Raw genomic sequence first — 17,497 nt, 5'->3', positions numbered from 1 at the left:
TGCTGCCATCTGGTGGTCGAAGGGGTTCACATCTTGCTGGGTCTCTACTAGCCATCTGTGCAGGTTAGTTACCATGCTGTGCTGCTTTCACCTGGCAAGCCGGGGGAGGTGGGGGGAAGGGCAGGGAGACTGGACCTTAATTGTGAAGTTTGAGATAAAATGGTTTTGAATAAAAAACCTGCCACATTTCCAATGTGAGATTCATTCTTCCCCAGCACAGAGTCTGCATTTAAATTGTAAATTATTATTCTAAATTCTTTTGACTTTCAATTAGGCTAAAATGACCATGAAACTTTCAGTGGCTTTTTTATGCAACTTGGTTCTCGTCTTTTTTCCCTCAGTGATCTGTTAGATGGGCCTTGTATCTTCAACTGCATGAAAACATCCATGAGGGCCCAGAGAAGACCCTGGGTTTGCATCTTACAATAACAATACGTATGATTATAAGGGCCAAAAAGTCAGATAGTATTTGTAGAATTTCTTTAAAGTTTCTTACCTTGAACTTCAAAATGTAAGCAAAGCTATACCAATGTGTGGATCTGCCATACTGTCTTCAGAGATATTTATGTTCATCTCGGGAACTAATTTCTAATATTCATAATGTAGGCTTGAAAATGGGGGTGCCACCTCCCTCAAAATAAAGTCCTAAATTGGGAACCTCATTAAAAATGGGTTAAGAATAGCAGATAAACAACTTAATATGTAATAAGAAAAATCACAAAATAATCAAAATCTAAGAGTAACTCAAAATAGCACTGAGAGAAAACTTCACTATGCACACAAAGACCTTCAGAGTAAGTTTGCAGATACTCTATAAAACCCTGAATGTTTGTTTTAAAAATTAGACTTTAACACCTGAAACTAATATAACATTGTATGTCAACTATACTTTAATAATAATTTTTTAGAAGAAAAAAAATTAGAATTGAAAAGATGTGTCTATTAATTCTATCGGACTGAACCAGAACCAGGAACCCACTTCCCTTGAACACAGAGTATGAAGCATTACCTGTGTGTGGAAAAACCACAGAATAGTGTTAAAGACAACTTTTCCAATGAAAATTTTGGGTAAACGAACTCAATCTACTTTCAACCCAAATCCAGGCATTAGATCAATGTTCTCATTTGACAAAACCGAAGCATTGTTTTTACTGTGCTACTGGCATTTAACAGGAAGAGGCCAGGGATGCTGCTGAATATCCTACATAGCACAGGGCAGCCTCCCACCCCACCCCCAGCACATACCGCAAACAAGGATCCAGTCCAAATATCAATAGAGCCACGGTTAAGATACTTGGCATTAAACAATCATAAATCATCTTTGTGCAAAACTGTAACAAAAAATCCAGTATACGTTGGACAGTAAAGGGGAAATGAGAAAAAGTTATTCTCCAGTAGAGCATTATTTGTGTTGCATTTTGCTATATCCCCTCTGCAGCAAAACATATCACCAAGGCCTCCAATAATACTAACCACTTCTTGTCTGATGTCAAGAGTAAACAGTGCCATGTTCTTCGGGATATCCAGCTGATCCATGTCTCTTTGGAATATGCTGAAGGTGGGAGAACTCTAGACTAACCTTAGGGCAAGACTGAAACGTACACTTTCGACCACTCCATATTAATGCAAAATCTTCCTGATTCTGAGTGGAATAGAAAAAGCATTCATCGAGTAAATCAATGGTTGAATCCCATATGACAGAAACTATTCTTAATCTGCTCTTGCAAAACAGCATTAATCTGGCTAGGGTGCTAAGTAAGAGCTACTATTTGGTTGAGTTTGCTGTAGATTATCATCTTGCCGAATCTGGTTTTTGCAGGGGCAAGATTAGTATATTAAAATGGAGATGTAATAAAGGCCACTTCTACCTGTATCTTTAATTTCTTTGATTCTCTCTCCATCCCCTACTCCCAGAATGAAATATTGTTTTTATTTCTTATCCTGGCCGAGAAGAGGGCAGTTTTAGAGGCTCCCATTTGGTCTTCCCCACTGTACTAGGTTGAATAGTGTCCCTTTCCCCTCAAAATTCCTCTCTTCTGAGACCTATTTCTAAATAGGGTCTTTGCAGATGTAACTAGTTAAGATGAGGTCATATTGGAGTAGGTTGAGTCCTCAATCTGAAACGACAGGTGCCCTTAGAAGGGAACACACACCAAGATAGACTCACAAGGAAGATGGCCATGTGACAAGATTGGAGTTATGCAACTGCTAGCTAGGGAACTCCAAGGATTTTGAGCAACGACCATAAGCTAGAAAAGAGGCATGGAACTGACTCTCCCTCTGAGCCCCCAAGAAGGATCCAACCCTGCCAACACCTTGAATGTGGACTTCTGGCCTCCAGACTGAGAGAATAAAATTTGTTATTTTAAGCAACTCAACTTGTGGTACCTTTGTTATGGCAGCCTTAGGAAACAAATACACCTATTATAATAGTTCTTAAACAAGCCAGGGAAATGTGTGCAAGTTATGCCAACTCTCAAGTCTAATCCAAGTATATATTCAGAGACTAGACATGAACACCAGATGGATCTACAGACTAGTAGACTATGAACTGGATCTAGGCCAGGATTTTATTTATTACCTGGCCCTCAAATGCCCCATCTGTGACACAGGGGCCATGACAATGCTTTGGGTCTCTGTATCAACTTCTATCCTGTGTCCAATAGACCTTAAAATATTTGGGCATTCCCCTTTTCCCAGTGTACAGTTACCTGGGTTAATGGCCAGAGATCCCTTTGGAGGAGGTCTGGAGGACAGATACCATGTACACTTCCCAAGACATTGCTATTTGTGTGCCTAGTGATGTAATGACTGCACACCATCAGCTCATAGGACAGTTTCCACTAACCTTTAGAGTGATGTTGGTGTGCCCCTCACTAGCACATTCCTTGTTGCTTTTAATTTAACCCTCTACTGTATTCTCCAATCTCATAGTAAACCTCATGCATACCCAATTTTCTGAATCTTTTCACTCCTTTTCCATCACGTACCATGGCTTTTTGGCATTTGTGACATCGTATGGGCCACTGCTTTTTTTACGCTTCTAGGAAAAGCTCCTCTTAGCAGCATGTTCACACCTCCTGGGGTTCTTGCCAGGGTGTTAAAAATCCTGCATGCCCAAAGAGTGCTCCCAAATATTCTTTCTTATCTAACTTTGTTTAGCACCACTTCATCAAGTACCCTCAGAATCCAATCCTATGTATACTGTCCTAGCTCCTGGGGTAGATGTGGCGAGGTCCTGCAGCTGTGTGGGACAGCCCCTTTCTTCCCTGAGCAAATCCCGCATAACTCTGGCCAAGTTATTTTATGACTTAACCCTTGTTGGATGAGTGAACAAACAAATATCAACTACATAATCATTACACAATAAGAATAATTTGGTGAAAAAAGCTACTAGCCAATACTTAAACAAGAGAATCAGCTTTCACGGTATCTTCTCCTACTATGTGGTAGATTTTATATTAATAGATAAGAATTAGATAAGCTGATCCAAAACAATGATGTCATTCTGTTAGTAAAATGACCACAGTATTATGGTTAATGCACATATAAGAACTACAAAACAAAAAGGAAAATAAAATTGCAACCAAAGTGAGGGATTCATTTAGCTAGTGTTTAACTGAGAAAGGTACACTATAGTCAAGACACAGAACTTGAAAAACCTTATCATAAATTTCAATGAAAACTAACAATAAAACTTAAGTGATATCTTGTTGTAGAGAAAAATAATTGGGTTGCAAAAACCTGAAACTTAGTTAAGGCACAGCTGAAAGCTCAAAGTCAAAGCTTGGAAATAAAAGAAGGACCACCTGAACAGCTGCCAGTTAACTCTTTGAAGGTAGATCCAGATTTTATGCTCATATTAGCATTTCATTTACTTCATAGATAGTCCATGATTCGTTTCAATCATTAAATGAACAACCTAACCACCATCCATGTCTTAATTTCTAGTTCTCAAGAGGTAAACTTTGGTGACCTGAGATGGCCCTTTTATTGGTAAATGTATACCCTGGGCAGATGTAGGTGTAGAGATGCTAAAATAAAAATTAGTTCAAATTATTATATTGACACTTCTTTTGAATCCTGCATTTATGCATGTGTGGGAGCAAGCCTTCTAATCATGTAGTTTTGTGCATGTTGTCCATTTTTGAGTTGCTTGAAATTAAGTTTACTTGCTTAATTTTAAAAGGGGACTAGATTTGCATGCATATCTTAGGTTCGTGGGAAGAATTTGTCCATTAAATTTAAAATCTTGTCTAAGTGGGAGAATCAAAGTTATTCAAAAATTCTAAGGAAACTGATAAATATATAAGCAGTGTTAAGCATTTGGGAATAATTTACTCTGTTAAATGTAATAAAATGAAAAAGAAAATAGTTGCTTTATATTTTCACAAAACAGAATTGAGATAAAAAGATGTACAAGAATACCTTGTTTAAGCTTAAATTATAAATGTGAATGAAAACACAAGTAACTGTCAATGTTCCCTCTGTACTTGAAAACTCCCAACAGAGACTAAAAAAATAATTACTAACATTCTTAGTGCCAGGTTTTTTCTTCATTTTTAATGAGTCACTCATTATTCATTTATCAACACTAAATAAAAAAAAATCTATTTTGGTATACAAAATGAAAGGCTATCTTAAATTTTCAGTTCTTAAAGCTTATTAATAATATTTATTTTTCTTAAAGAGTAGCATTGAGAATTACTTACATAACACATTATGAATAAGAAATAAGTAAACTTTTACCTTAGAAGAATAGCTGATATAAAAATTATTCACCTGAGAATAAATTCTTTCACTGTATGTAAGATGTTCTTTCGGAAGAGAAAATGAAAAATGGATGTTAGCAATATTAAAAATACATTAAAGAGCAGCATTCCTATTTTTCAAAAAATAATGCCTTTTTATGTGCTACAATGAAAATACAGAATGGTATCTCATCAAACGCAGAGTACAATCAGAATGAAATGTATGACCAATAGAACAGCAATAAAAACAAGGACAACACCTACCCTAAGCAGAATTAACTGTGCTCCAAGGACTAGCAAAGGATCTGTGCTATTAGAGTTACATAAGTGTTGATCTTCCTCCTACTAAATTGTAAGATCTTACAGGCCCAAAATGGATAGTCATCTTTCTATCCAAAGAACCCACCGCTTTTAAAAGATTGTTACTGAAATGGTCTGAATTAAATTACTCTAAAAATATTTTAATGATTAAAATCAAAAAGATTTAAGGTTGTTTGTGTCAATTTAAAAGAAAACTGTTTTTAAAGAAAACCTACAGCCTTTTGTTGTTCTCTATTGAAAACACACTCAAAAAAAAAATTAAGAGCCCACAAAGTGAAATGTAAAGTACACTCATCATAGTGTTTTCATTGTTACCACCTGCTTGGTTCCTAACAGCTGCAGACAGAGGTTTGCCTTATCAGTCAGTAACCAGAGTCACTCAGTAAAATCCAGGCTTTACTTTTAAAATTTGATCATAGATGGAAAGCATAAACTAGGTGATGCTGTTTTTTCCAACTTTTGCATAATGTATTTATATTTATTATTGGCATAGGAAAAATGTTAAGATCAGTAATTTAAGACATTCTGAAATAAAATGTGTTCAAAAACATGAACTGTCCACTGTAAATAAAGATAAACTTCCTATTTGACTTTCTGTCTCCTTTTATTCACCCCAATTACTCTTGCTTTCCTAAGTATTAGTTAAATTATACTTCTGGAATTTAAGTAAAAACTCTAAAAACCTGTATTTTTGAATAAGAAAGATTTTACTACTGTGAAAAAGGGAATACTCCCACATATAATTTAATTCATAATCAAAATATATTCACTCTATGTAAAAACTAAAAAAAATGATTCAAATGTCCTTTTTAAAAAAATGCTTACAACAGCACAACAGTAAAGTAACTGAACAAACATAATGGATAAGAACATGATTACAACTACTCAGCATAACCTCAACTTGCACTTCCCTTTACGTTGGTCACACGTTCACAGATGTACAGCAAACGTGGGAATTCAACGTGCAGAAGCAGGTAATGTTCTCGGTTAGTGATGGTCTATTTAAAATAACACATTTTCGCGGGTGCCTGGGTGGCTCAGTCATTAAGCGTCTGCCTTCGGCTCAGGGTGTGATCCCAGGGTCCTGGGATCGAGCCCCACATCAGGCTCCTCCGCTGGGAGCCTGCTTCTTCCTCTCCCACTCCCCCTGCTGTGCTCCCTCTCTCGCTGGCTGTCTCTCTGTCAAATAAATAAATTAAATCTTAAAAAAAAATAAAATAACACATTTTCCTCCGTATGGTCAGGTCCTAAGAAACTACCTTGTTGTGACTGTCCCAGCAAACTAGAGATCACTTTGTTTCTTACCCCAAGTTTAAGTGCTCCAGGCAATACACGGCTATGAAGACATAACCCAAAAAAGAAGCCCCTGGGTATTTATATGAATACTCGATACTGAAAGGTATCTAAATTTACAGCACCATTTAGCTGTGAGTTGCTTTAGAAAATGCAATGTGCTATTTAATTATCTACAGAGGTAAAGATTTTCTTTCAGATGCATCTTGGGTTGTATTCATTATGCAGTACTAAAGCTCAGTAAAAGTTACAACTTTTACTAAAGATGTAAAAGTGAGATTCTCAGGTGAAGAATCCAAAAGCTTGGTATTATGAGGCAAGCGGCTGTCAGCTACTGATAGACCATGAAAAACTAGTGCCAACTAAATCTTACAAGGAGAAATAACTTAGCTGTGGGCTGTAAAATCCAGCAGAGACCATAAAACAGCTCATTTAGATGAGTGATAGATTACGTCAGATTATCTCTGACAAGCTATCAGAGATAGCCAGAAAAGCAGGTATCTTTAGGAATGTGTACAGCAATTGCCGAAACAATGGGGAAAGTATAAGTCATGGACCCTGGGCTCAGAAAGGAATACTATTTTAAATCAGCTGCTAGAGCCTAAAACCACAGATGTTTTATTACACAGTAGTGTTAAAAGTTCACTAAGTTTATTTAAGTTAAAGAGTTAACAGTATTTCAGTAAAGGATTCGGCTAAAGTAACTCAGTACCAAATTCTGTTGTTTTTTTAGACTCTTTAAAATGCAATAATCACATTCCCAACATATTTGTCTTTGCAAGTTAATACTTTCATTCATATGACTGAAATAGAATGTCAGCTGGTATTATTTATACTACATTATACCTACAGTCCCCACATGGGTTCGACAAGGAAGTATTTCCAAGATTACATTAATCATAACCTTACTTCAACTCTGACAGAGTAAAATTCTGCTTTCTCATTATAGTGAATTATGTATAGTTTACTTCTAATCCTTAACCCCCCAAGGCTTATTTATCTCCCACCATGTTCCAAAGTGAATCTGAGGTGAGTTACTAAGTAAATCTACACAGATAAACTTTAAAACTCTATAAAGGAAGAGATTTAAATAATAAAGTTTACCAACAAAAATGATTACCCAACAAATTATTTTATTCTATAATAAAATATAATGTGCCCTTTGGGAGAAAGATGACAAAAAAATTTATATATTCCATGAGGGGTACAGGAAAAGGTATGGCCGATTCTTCCAACTGTGTAGAGGATGTCATTCTAACCGCAATCAGGCTATTACATAATAAGACTCCAGACAAATTGCCCCTTTAATTATAATTAAAACACCTGTGAATTTTATTGTAAGCAAAAGAAGTGTTTCTTCAAAGACCTAAGTCACTTGTGTCTAACATCACCTAATAGAACAAGGTCTCATTTCATTTATGATGATAAATGAGTGCCATCTAACGGATATCACCTCCCGCAAACCTCTATCTGCACGGAGACTACCTGGTGTTTGTTGCTTTCTGGGATGACAACTTCCACTCAGTTTCTTTAGATATTAAAAGGAGAAGCAAGAAACTTTTTCTTTATGTTTCTTTTCTGTATATTATTTATGTATTAGTTCTTTTTATTTAGACTGGGATATCACATACTTACGTAACAAGATGGTATAAATTTAAAAATAAAGATAATCATTAAAGATAAAATTATTCTATCACTATTTCTTTAAATCATAAATTTAAGAGCACTGTTTTTGAAAGATAAAAAAGTAAATATTCGACCTCACATACAGACTGCAGTTCAATATACTTCATGTACAAACATGCAGTTTCAATTATTTATACACAAGTTTTATTCAAAGAAAAGCAAAACACAAAACCACAGCATTTCCATCAAGGAACTTAGGAAAATCCCAAGTGCTTTCATGGTTCTCCAGTTACCAAATAATATACCTTTTAAACCAGAGTTAAAATAAAGGAAGAAATTCAGTAAGCAGACTGAACGGCTTCAAAACACTACTCTGTCTTCCTGTGTTCTTTCCCACCAAAGTGTGCTGTTTAAAGTTCCACAACTGTTATCTTCTTCCTCTTGTTCTTTAGTGAGCTCTACAAAAACCTAAATGAGAGTAGATAAATGAATACAGTATTCTGTATTGTAATTATCTCAAAGAATTTTTAATTAAATCAGAAACAGTGTAAGGCTACATCTACATACATTAACCATTCAACTATCAAGAGATATACTGGCATTAATATTATTTAAACAGAATAACTCCTTTAATCACATACAAAGATGAATGCTATGAGGATTAACAGATTGTTTTTTGATTAATACATGTAAGTAGCAGTCATAAAAAATAATTTATAAAAATTTAAGCAATGTAATTTCAGATACATGAAATAACGTCAACAGCACCCATTTTTCTTTTTTTTTTTTTTTTTAAGATTTTATTTATTTATTTGACAGAGAGAGATCGAGTGAGAGAGGGAACACAGGCAGGGGGAGTAGGAGAGGAAGAAGCAGGCTCCCAGCGGAGGAGCCTGATGTGGAGCTCGATCCCAGGACTCTGGGATCACGCCCTGAGCCGAAGGCAGACGCTTAACAACTGAGCCACCCAGGCGCCCCAACACCCATTTTTCTTTACTAAACAAACAATACTGAACTTTTCAAAATAAGCAGATGGACAGCCTAAAGTTGTTTAAAATTATACAAAGTTTAGGCATATTGTATAACAATTTGTCTCTGGTTCATAAACACCCCCCCTCTCCAACATAAATAGAAATAATTAGGGGTGTCTTGGCAGCTCAGTCGGTTAAGCTTCCAACTCTTGGTTTCAGCTCAGGTCATGATCTCGGCATTGTAAGATGGAGCCCTGCATGACTCTGTGCTCAGCGGGGAGTCTGCTTCCCTTCTCCCCCTCCCTCAGCACCTTCTCTCACTCCACACATTCTCTCTCGAATAAATAAATCTTTAAAAATAAATAAATAAATCTAAACAATTAGATATCAGACACTTTCTTCCATAAAAGAATTTTTAAAAATTTAACTTTATAGTACCTGTTCCAGCGTTGCTTGAGAAAAGCTATATTCTTCAATGGCAAAAGTATGTTTAGCTATTAAAATATGAAAACAATATTTTACTCATTAATATTTCTAAAGAATAAAAACAGCAGTAACTAAGTGGCTAACAACCTGTTTTAAAAAAAAGAAATCTGTAATCAACTTATTTAAATTTGAAGCTGCCAAAACATGTTACTTTCCTCTATCTCGGTTCCCTGAGGCACCCTACCTGCAGTGTTACTCGCCTCACCTCGCCTTTTCCAAGCATCTCCCTGTTTACCCTCATCCGTCCTTTTCTCATGACTTCTTTGGCTCCCTGCTCCCTATCTCCCCTTCTCCAATTTCTATTACAGCCTGCTCTGAACTTCTTGAACTAGATTTTGGATATAGCTCCTATGTCCATCTACTTTTTTATATTCATTTCAGATCCTTTTGCAATCTAATCGAACATCAAATTTTCTGGCTTTCTTTTCATTCCTGAAGTGAAATTCTCCCCAAGCATTATTAGGTTGTTTCATAGTTTAGAAATTCCATAAAACAACTTCTATATGAATACCTGTTCCATCCAGGAGCTTACCTCTCACCACCTGCTACCAGGGTATCTTTATCCTACCAACCATTTATTTTAAAAAACGTCAAGTTTCTATAAGCTTCTTTAAGCTTTTAGGAATGTGCACATGCCTACACTATGTATTTTCCTCTCCTCTCTCCTGCTGCCACTGAAGTTTTGCTACCATTGCTACTTCTAGGGCCTCATACAAAGTGAAGGTGCTGGAAACTCAATGTTCTCACTTCTGGAAGAACCACTGAGCGCTAATTAAACCGAACTTTCTCACAGATGCAATGTGAAAAACCATGGTGATGTCAACTAAAATAGTAAAAGGTTTATGCTACAATATAGCTGACCTACCAAACCTCTACAATGTTAATATTTATCTCACAATAGCTTCCACAATAAACAGTCTCAATTTCTAAACTTTTAAATAAAATTCTTTTATAAATTGAAAGCTACTTTACAATGTTTTTCAAGTCTTACCTTCTTCTAGCTTAGAAAAAGATTGTGAAAGGGATGGAACATCTTCCTTAGGAATCTTATAAGCCAAAATAGAAGAAAAACTGGAAACAGATAAATATAGAAAAATTTAAAAATGATTACTAATATGTTCTAAAGCTAAAGTTCAAACTTCATTTAAAGTTCAAAATTAAACTCCAACAACTCATTTTGATACATATTTAGAAAAGAATTGTTTTAAATCTTAAGATATTTCCATGCAAAACAACCCTCTCATTACTACTGATATGAGAACTTTCCAAAGTTTAAATACTATTGAATATTGTAATATCTAACACTAAATTAGATACAAAACTCCAGTCATCAGACTTAGTCCAATACTGGTGATATTAACAGACCTTTTTTTTTCTAATTCTTAATGCAATAACCAATTTTTATGATTACTGCTCTAACAAAAAATATAACTAAATTTTTAAAATCTTTACCTCTCCTGACGGCTTGCATTTGGGAAAATATACTGAATTTCTCTTTGAAGGTGGTCTACTTCTAGGTTTTCTATCCAGTCCTTTAACTTTATTTCCAAAAAGTAGCCTTTTCCAAATTTACTCTTCAGATGCTGGACGGTCCCAATACATCTGTAGTGATTTTTAAAAGAAAGCTCAGACATAAAATGACAGTTTCAAAGAATGATTTCTCAAAGGATAATTTAATTAAATGTTTGATGGGATACTTTTAAACGTATAGAGAAGTTGCAAACATAATACAGAGAGTCTCCATATACCCCTCACCCAGTTTCAGTTTCCCTAATATTATGATCTTATATAACCATAGCACATTTGTCAAAATTAAGAAACCAACACTGGTATATTACTATTAACTTTATATTTGAGTTTATTTGGGTTTCACCAGTTTTTCACTAATGTCCTTTTTCTGTTCCAGGATCTACCCAGGATATATACTGCACTTAGTCCCACAGGTCTGTGACAGCTTCTCACTTGATAGTTTTAGGAACTGGTCAAGTGTTTTGGTAGAACGTCTCTCAATTTGGAGTAGTCTGACAGTTTTCTCATTAGACTGGGGTTAGGGGTTTTGGAGGAAATGCTAGAGAGCTGAAGCACCTTTCCTATCACATCCTATCAGGGGTACACAACATCCACACGACACCGCTCTTCTGTGAAGTTACTATCGCCCTCTTTCTACACACTGGAAGAGACTGGCTAAATTCAGACTATACTTAGGAAGTGGAGGATTACCCTCCCTTCCCAGAGGGAGCAGTATCTACATATACCATTTGGAATCTTTCCGTAAGGAAAATTTGCTCTCCTCCCACATTTATTTTATTTATTCAACCATTTATTCATAGGAGTATGAACTTGAATTATGAGTGTATTTATTTTATACTTTGGATTACAACCCAATATAATGCTGAGCAATTTTTTAAAATAACAAATATGCACGAAAACAACATTACAAGTTGTTGAACCATTAAACTAATGACAATTGCAAAGTAGCTAGCCATTTCTTAGAAATAAACTTACATATTTCCAAGTAATTCTACAGAAAGCTAACAATCAAAACTCAAGTAAAGACACTTTTTTTTGCATTTAAATTTATGATTGTAAGTTTTTGAAATGATTATTCAAAACCCACCTCAACTCCCCAACCCCCCCGCCAAACGTCATAGCTTTCAGACATTTACCTTAACTGTCCAGATACCATGATGGCCACCCGGTCACAGACAGCCTCTGCTTCCTCCATATAATGAGTGGTCAGAATAGCAGCCCGCTTTTTGTTTTTAAATGCAGTTCTAATTGCTCGCCTATAAGACGTAAGTAAAAATAGAGTGAAAGTATCTGAATATTAATGAAAATCCAACTATTTGGTCAATTAAGATTTATCAATATCTACTGCTATAGTTATTACATACTGCCTAACTATGATTCTTCTAACTTCTTTTCCTTTATTTTTGAAAGTTTGTCAAATAATCAGAAATTCCATGATTTCAAATGTTTCTATGCATTAAAAAATAAATTATAAAATTAGACGCTTTTCATGTTGTAACTAAAACAGCCATAAAATCACAGGGAAAATTTAATATGCTTTACCCCACACCTCACATTTTGTAGAGATGGAAATGTAGGCTTAAAGAGTTGGTCAACTAACTAGCACCATGAATTTCTAGGCATTCCAACATAAACTCAAGCCAGTGTTATTAGTATGAGAATTAGAATTTATGTTTAATGACTAGGAAAAAGATATTTTAAAAGCTATTCAGACAGCAGTACTCTTTATCTTAGTAATTACCCATATATTTATTTTTATTCTGGAATAAATAAAGTATTATTAATACTTCATCAAAGTATAAAGTATGATAAAGTTTAAAAGCTTATGGCAGGGGTGCCTGGGTGGCTCAGTCGGTGAAGCATCTGCCCTCGGCTCAGGTCATGATCTCAGGGTCCTGGGATCAAGCCCTGTGTTGGGCTCCCTGCTCGGTGGGGAGTCTGCTTCTCCCTCTTCCTCTGCCTCTTCCCACTGCTCATGCTCTCTCTCTCTCAAATAAATCAATAAAATCTTAAATAAATTTAAAAAAAAGTTTATGGGATTCTCTAGAAATCAAAATATTTAATTTTTAATGACTATTTTGTCATTTGTGTAAGATTTTAAATCAATATGTATATGTAACTAATATAAAACCATTAGTTATAGTAAAACAAACTATTCTTTTATTCTAAAGTATGATATGGTATAATGTGTCTCAAGTATCTTTAATGTCATACTTACCACATGTGCTGTTTGGCTTTAGGATCCATACCCGTAGATGGTTCATCTAGCAGGGTAATGTGAGGATTCCCCAGCATACTCAGGGCAAAACACAGCTAGATAGAAAGAAAATGGGGGGACTAATAAGGCTTCACATAAGAAATTTTATCAAGACGGTATCAGGCTCTAAACTATGAATAAGACATACACGTATCTGTTGTTTAATAAAAGTACCTTTCGCTTGATTCCTGCGGGTAGTTTCTTTATAGTTTTCTGAAGATGTTCTTTTAAATCAAGTGCATTTGTTATCCTGCAAAACAGGTAATACAAAAAGATTGTACTATCACTCACTGTTCATGATCATTGACGGTCTTTTTTCTAGAACACTCAGTTGGAGTTTAATATATAATTAGACTTCCAATTTACATCATCTTAAACAAATCACTACCTCGATAAAAAGGTTCACTTTAAGTTTGACATTTATAGGTATATTCATTCTATAATTAAAAATAGAAAAATTACCTTTTTATTTTTATAACTATCATAATTCTGTAAAGAATATATGAAAAAGTAATGACCATTTTCTATGAAAAGTATGAGCCACAAAAAATGCTTTTAAAAATTAAACTTTTAGGGGCGCCTGGGTGGCACTGCGGTTAAGCGTCTGCCTTCAGCTCAGGGCGTGGTCCTGGCGTTATGGGATCGAGCCCCACATCAGGCTCTTCCGCTATGAGCCTGCTTCTTCCTCTCCCACTCCCCCTGCTTGTGTTCCCTCTCTCGCTGGCTGTCTCTATCTCTGTCAAATAAATAAATAAATCTTTAAAAAAAAAAAAATTAAACTTTTAAAATGTGAAATGTAAACCTTTCTCTGGGTAATAGAAGGTTTTAATTTTACCGATTTATGACTTCTTTCACATCACTTGCGCTCATTCCTTTCACAGCTCCATAAATTTCAAAATGTTCCTGCAATGTAATATCTGGCCACAGTGGGTTTATCTGAGGACAGTATCCCATATACTTAATGGAACCATCATCTTCAGTTGGGTCTGAAGAATAATCTCCAAGAAATACCTACAGAAATACAAACAAATTTTAAATAACTTTTGGCTTAATTTACATTGTGAAGAAGTGGTAAGTGAATTAATTCAAACTCTTTCCTAGAACCAGGGTAATAGTAAGTCAAATTTCTATTCGTTTTGATGAAGAAAAGACATACATAGTTAAGTCAGAGTTCAGTGACATTGCCCAAAAGTACGATCAGGAATGCAGGTTGATTGAAAAGGCAAACTCCAATTTAAACTAGGATGATCAAGGGACCTCATTGGAAGGTGTTATTTGTGCCACAGAGGTAAAGCAAATTAAATCATTTGAATTTCTACAGGGTAAGGAATAACCAATATAAGGAACAGTTAAGGCAAAAACCCAAAGAAGAGTGTGTCTGGCATTTTCCAGGAAATCAGTGGGCCAGTGTGGTTGGTGTAAAGTAAGAAAGGGGGAGAGGAGCAGAAGACAGGATGAGAGCAGTTTTGTGAAGTTTCCACAAAGTGGTAATATGCTTACAATCAAAGGCTAATTAATGGCAGGGTCAATATTAGCTCCTATATCTCCTGAAGTTAATAAGATTGTCTTCTACAGATCAAGTTGGCAGCAGATCCGTCTACTGAAACCTGGCAGGTCAGAAAGGAGTGGAAGGAAATATTCAATGTGCTGAATGAGAAAAATATGCAGCCGAGAATTCTTTATCCAGGTTGTCATTCAGAACAGAGGGAGAGATAAAGAGTCTGCCACACAGGGGCACCTGGGTGACTCAGTTGGCTGAGTGTCTGACTCCTTGATTTTGGCTCAGGTCATGATCTCATGGGTCATGAGATCAAGCCAGACCATTGGGCTCCACATGCAGTGGGGAGTCTGCTTGGTGGTTCTCTTCCTCTACCCCTCCCCCACTCCTCACTCTTTCTCTCTCTCTCTCTCTCTAAAGTAAATAAATAAATCTTTAAAAAAAAAACAAAAGGAGTTTCCCAAACAAAAACTACTTTTATTAGTTCATGACCATTAAGCCAGCCCTGCAAGAAATTTTAAGGTGGACTCTTTGAGTGGAGAAAAAAAAGAAAGACCAAAAGCAACAAAGACTAGAAAGGACCAGAGAACATCATCAGAAACACCAATTTCACAGGCAACACGAAGGCACTAAATTCCTATCTTTCAATTAAATCACTCTGAATGTAAATAGACTAAATGCTCCAATCTTAAGACATGAGGTATCAGAATGGATTAAAAAAACAAGATCCAGGGGGCGCCTGGGTGGCTCAGTTGTTAAGCGTCTGCCTTCGGCCCAGGGTGTGATCCCAGGGTCCTGGGACTGAGCCCCACATCGGGCTCCCTGCTCTGCTGGGAGCCTGCTTCTTCCTCTCCCACTCCCCCTGCTTGTGTTCCCTCTCTCGCTGGCTGTCTCTGTCAAATAAATAAATAAAATCTTAAAAAAAAACAAAAAACAAAAAAAACAAGATCCATCTATATGCTGCCTATAAGAGACTCATTTTAGACCTAAAGCCAGAATAGTCATATTTCCATCAGACAAACTAGATTTTAAAACAAAGACTGTAAAAAGAGATGAAGAAGGGCATTATATCATAATTAAGGGGTCCATCCATCAAGAAGATCTAACAATTATAAATATTTATGCCCCCAACTTGAGAGCACCCAAGTGTAAAATTCAATTAATAATAAAGAAACTCGATGATAATACAAAATTGTAGAGGAATTTAACACCCCACTTACAGCAATGGACAGATCATGTAAGCAGAAAATCAAGGAAACAATGGCTTTCAATGACCCACTGGACCAGATATACTTAACAGATATATTCGGAACATTTCATCCACCCTAAAACAGAAGAATACACATTCTTTTCAAGTACACATGGAACGTTCTCCAGAACATATCACATACTGGGTCACAAATCAATCCTCAACAAGTACAAAAAGACTGAGATCATACCATGTGTATTTTTAGACCACAATGCTATGAAACTTGAAGTCAAACACAAAAAAAAATTTGCAAAGACCACAAATACATGGAGGTTAAAGAACTTCCTACTAAAGAATAAATGGGTTATGGGGTGCCTGGGTGGCTCCGACTATTGAGTGTCTGCCTTCAGCTCATGTCATAATCTCAGAGTCCTGAGAATAAGCTCCACACTGGGCTCCCTGCTCAGCAGGAGCCTTCTTCTCCCTCTCCCTCTGCTCCCCTGCTCCTGCTCTCTCGTTCACTCTCTCTCCCTATCTCAAATAAATTAAAAAACAAACAAAAAAGAATGAATGGATTAACCAGGAAATTAAAGAAGAAAAAAAAAATACACGGAAGCAAATGAAAATGAAAACAAGACAGTCCAAAACCTTTGGGATGCAGCTAAGCCAGTTCTAAGAGGGAAGTATACTGTAATACAGGGCCACCTAAAGAAGCAAGAAAAGTCTCAAATACACAACCTAACCTTACACCTAAAGGAGCTAGCAAAGGAAGAGCAAATAAAGCCTAAAGCCAGCAGAAGAAGGTAAATAATAAAGATTAGAGCATAAATAAACAATATAGAAACAAAAAGAAAAAAAAACGAACAGATTTTTTTTTTTTTTAAAGATTTTAAGTATTTATTTGCTAGAGACAGAGCAAGAGAGAGAGAGAGAGAGACAGTGCACAAGCAGGGAGAGCGACAGGCAGAGGGAGAAGCAGGCTCCCGCTGAGAAGGGAGCCAGATGTGGTACTTGATCCCAGGACCCTGGGATCATGACCTGAGCCAAAGGTTAACTGACGGAGACACCCAGGCTTCCCAAACAGTAGAACAGATTAACAAAATTGGGGCACCTGGGTGGCTCAGTCGTTAAGCATCTGCCTTCGGCTCAGGGCGTGATCCCAGAGTCCTGGGATCGAGCCCCACATCAGGCTCCTCCACTGGGAGCCTGCTTCTTCCTCTCCCATTCCCCTTGCCTGTGTTCCCTCTCTTGCTGGCTGTCTCTTTCTCTCTTTCTCTGTCAAATAAATAAATAAATAAATCTTAAAAACAAATAAACAAAAACAAAACAAAACAAAACTAAGAGCTGGTTCTTCGAAAGAATTAATAAAATTGATAAACCTCTAGCCAGACTTATCAAAAGGAAAAGAGAAAGGACCCGAACAGATAAAATCATGAATGAAAGAGGAGAGATCACAACCAACACCACAGAAATACAAACAATTGTAAGACAATGCTATGAAAAATTATATGCCAACAAACTAGGCAACCTGGAAGAAATGGACAAATTCCTAGATACCTACAAACTAACAAAGCC

The 17,497-nt window shown here is 36.2% G+C and overlaps 1 protein-coding gene across 1 annotated transcript in view; it reads right to left on the bottom strand.

Moving 5' to 3' along the window:
- Positions 1-6,283: 6,283 nt before the first annotated feature.
- ABCA5 (ATP binding cassette subfamily A member 5) overlaps positions 6,284-17,497 on the bottom strand; it is a 68,928-nt gene continuing 57,714 nt past the window's right edge. The window contains exons 32-39 of the mRNA XM_040640321.1: positions 14,071-14,246; positions 13,410-13,485; positions 13,197-13,291; positions 12,115-12,234; positions 10,901-11,050; positions 10,440-10,519; positions 9,401-9,456; positions 6,284-8,459 (exon numbers count right to left, since the gene is read on the bottom strand). Coding sequence (XP_040496255.1) covers positions 8,352-8,459; positions 9,401-9,456; positions 10,440-10,519; positions 10,901-11,050; positions 12,115-12,234; positions 13,197-13,291; positions 13,410-13,485; positions 14,071-14,246 — 861 coding nt within the window. The 3' untranslated portion in view covers positions 6,284-8,351. The remainder of the gene's footprint in view (positions 8,460-9,400; positions 9,457-10,439; positions 10,520-10,900; positions 11,051-12,114; positions 12,235-13,196; positions 13,292-13,409; positions 13,486-14,070; positions 14,247-17,497) is intronic.

This window comes from Ursus maritimus, unplaced genomic scaffold (assembly GCF_017311325.1).
Source record: "Ursus maritimus isolate PB19 unplaced genomic scaffold, ASM1731132v1 scaffold_24, whole genome shotgun sequence".
Lineage (NCBI taxonomy): Eukaryota > Metazoa > Chordata > Mammalia > Carnivora > Ursidae > Ursus > Ursus maritimus.
Note: the sequence above shows the minus strand (reverse complement) of the source record. Positions and strands in the feature narration are given on the sequence as shown.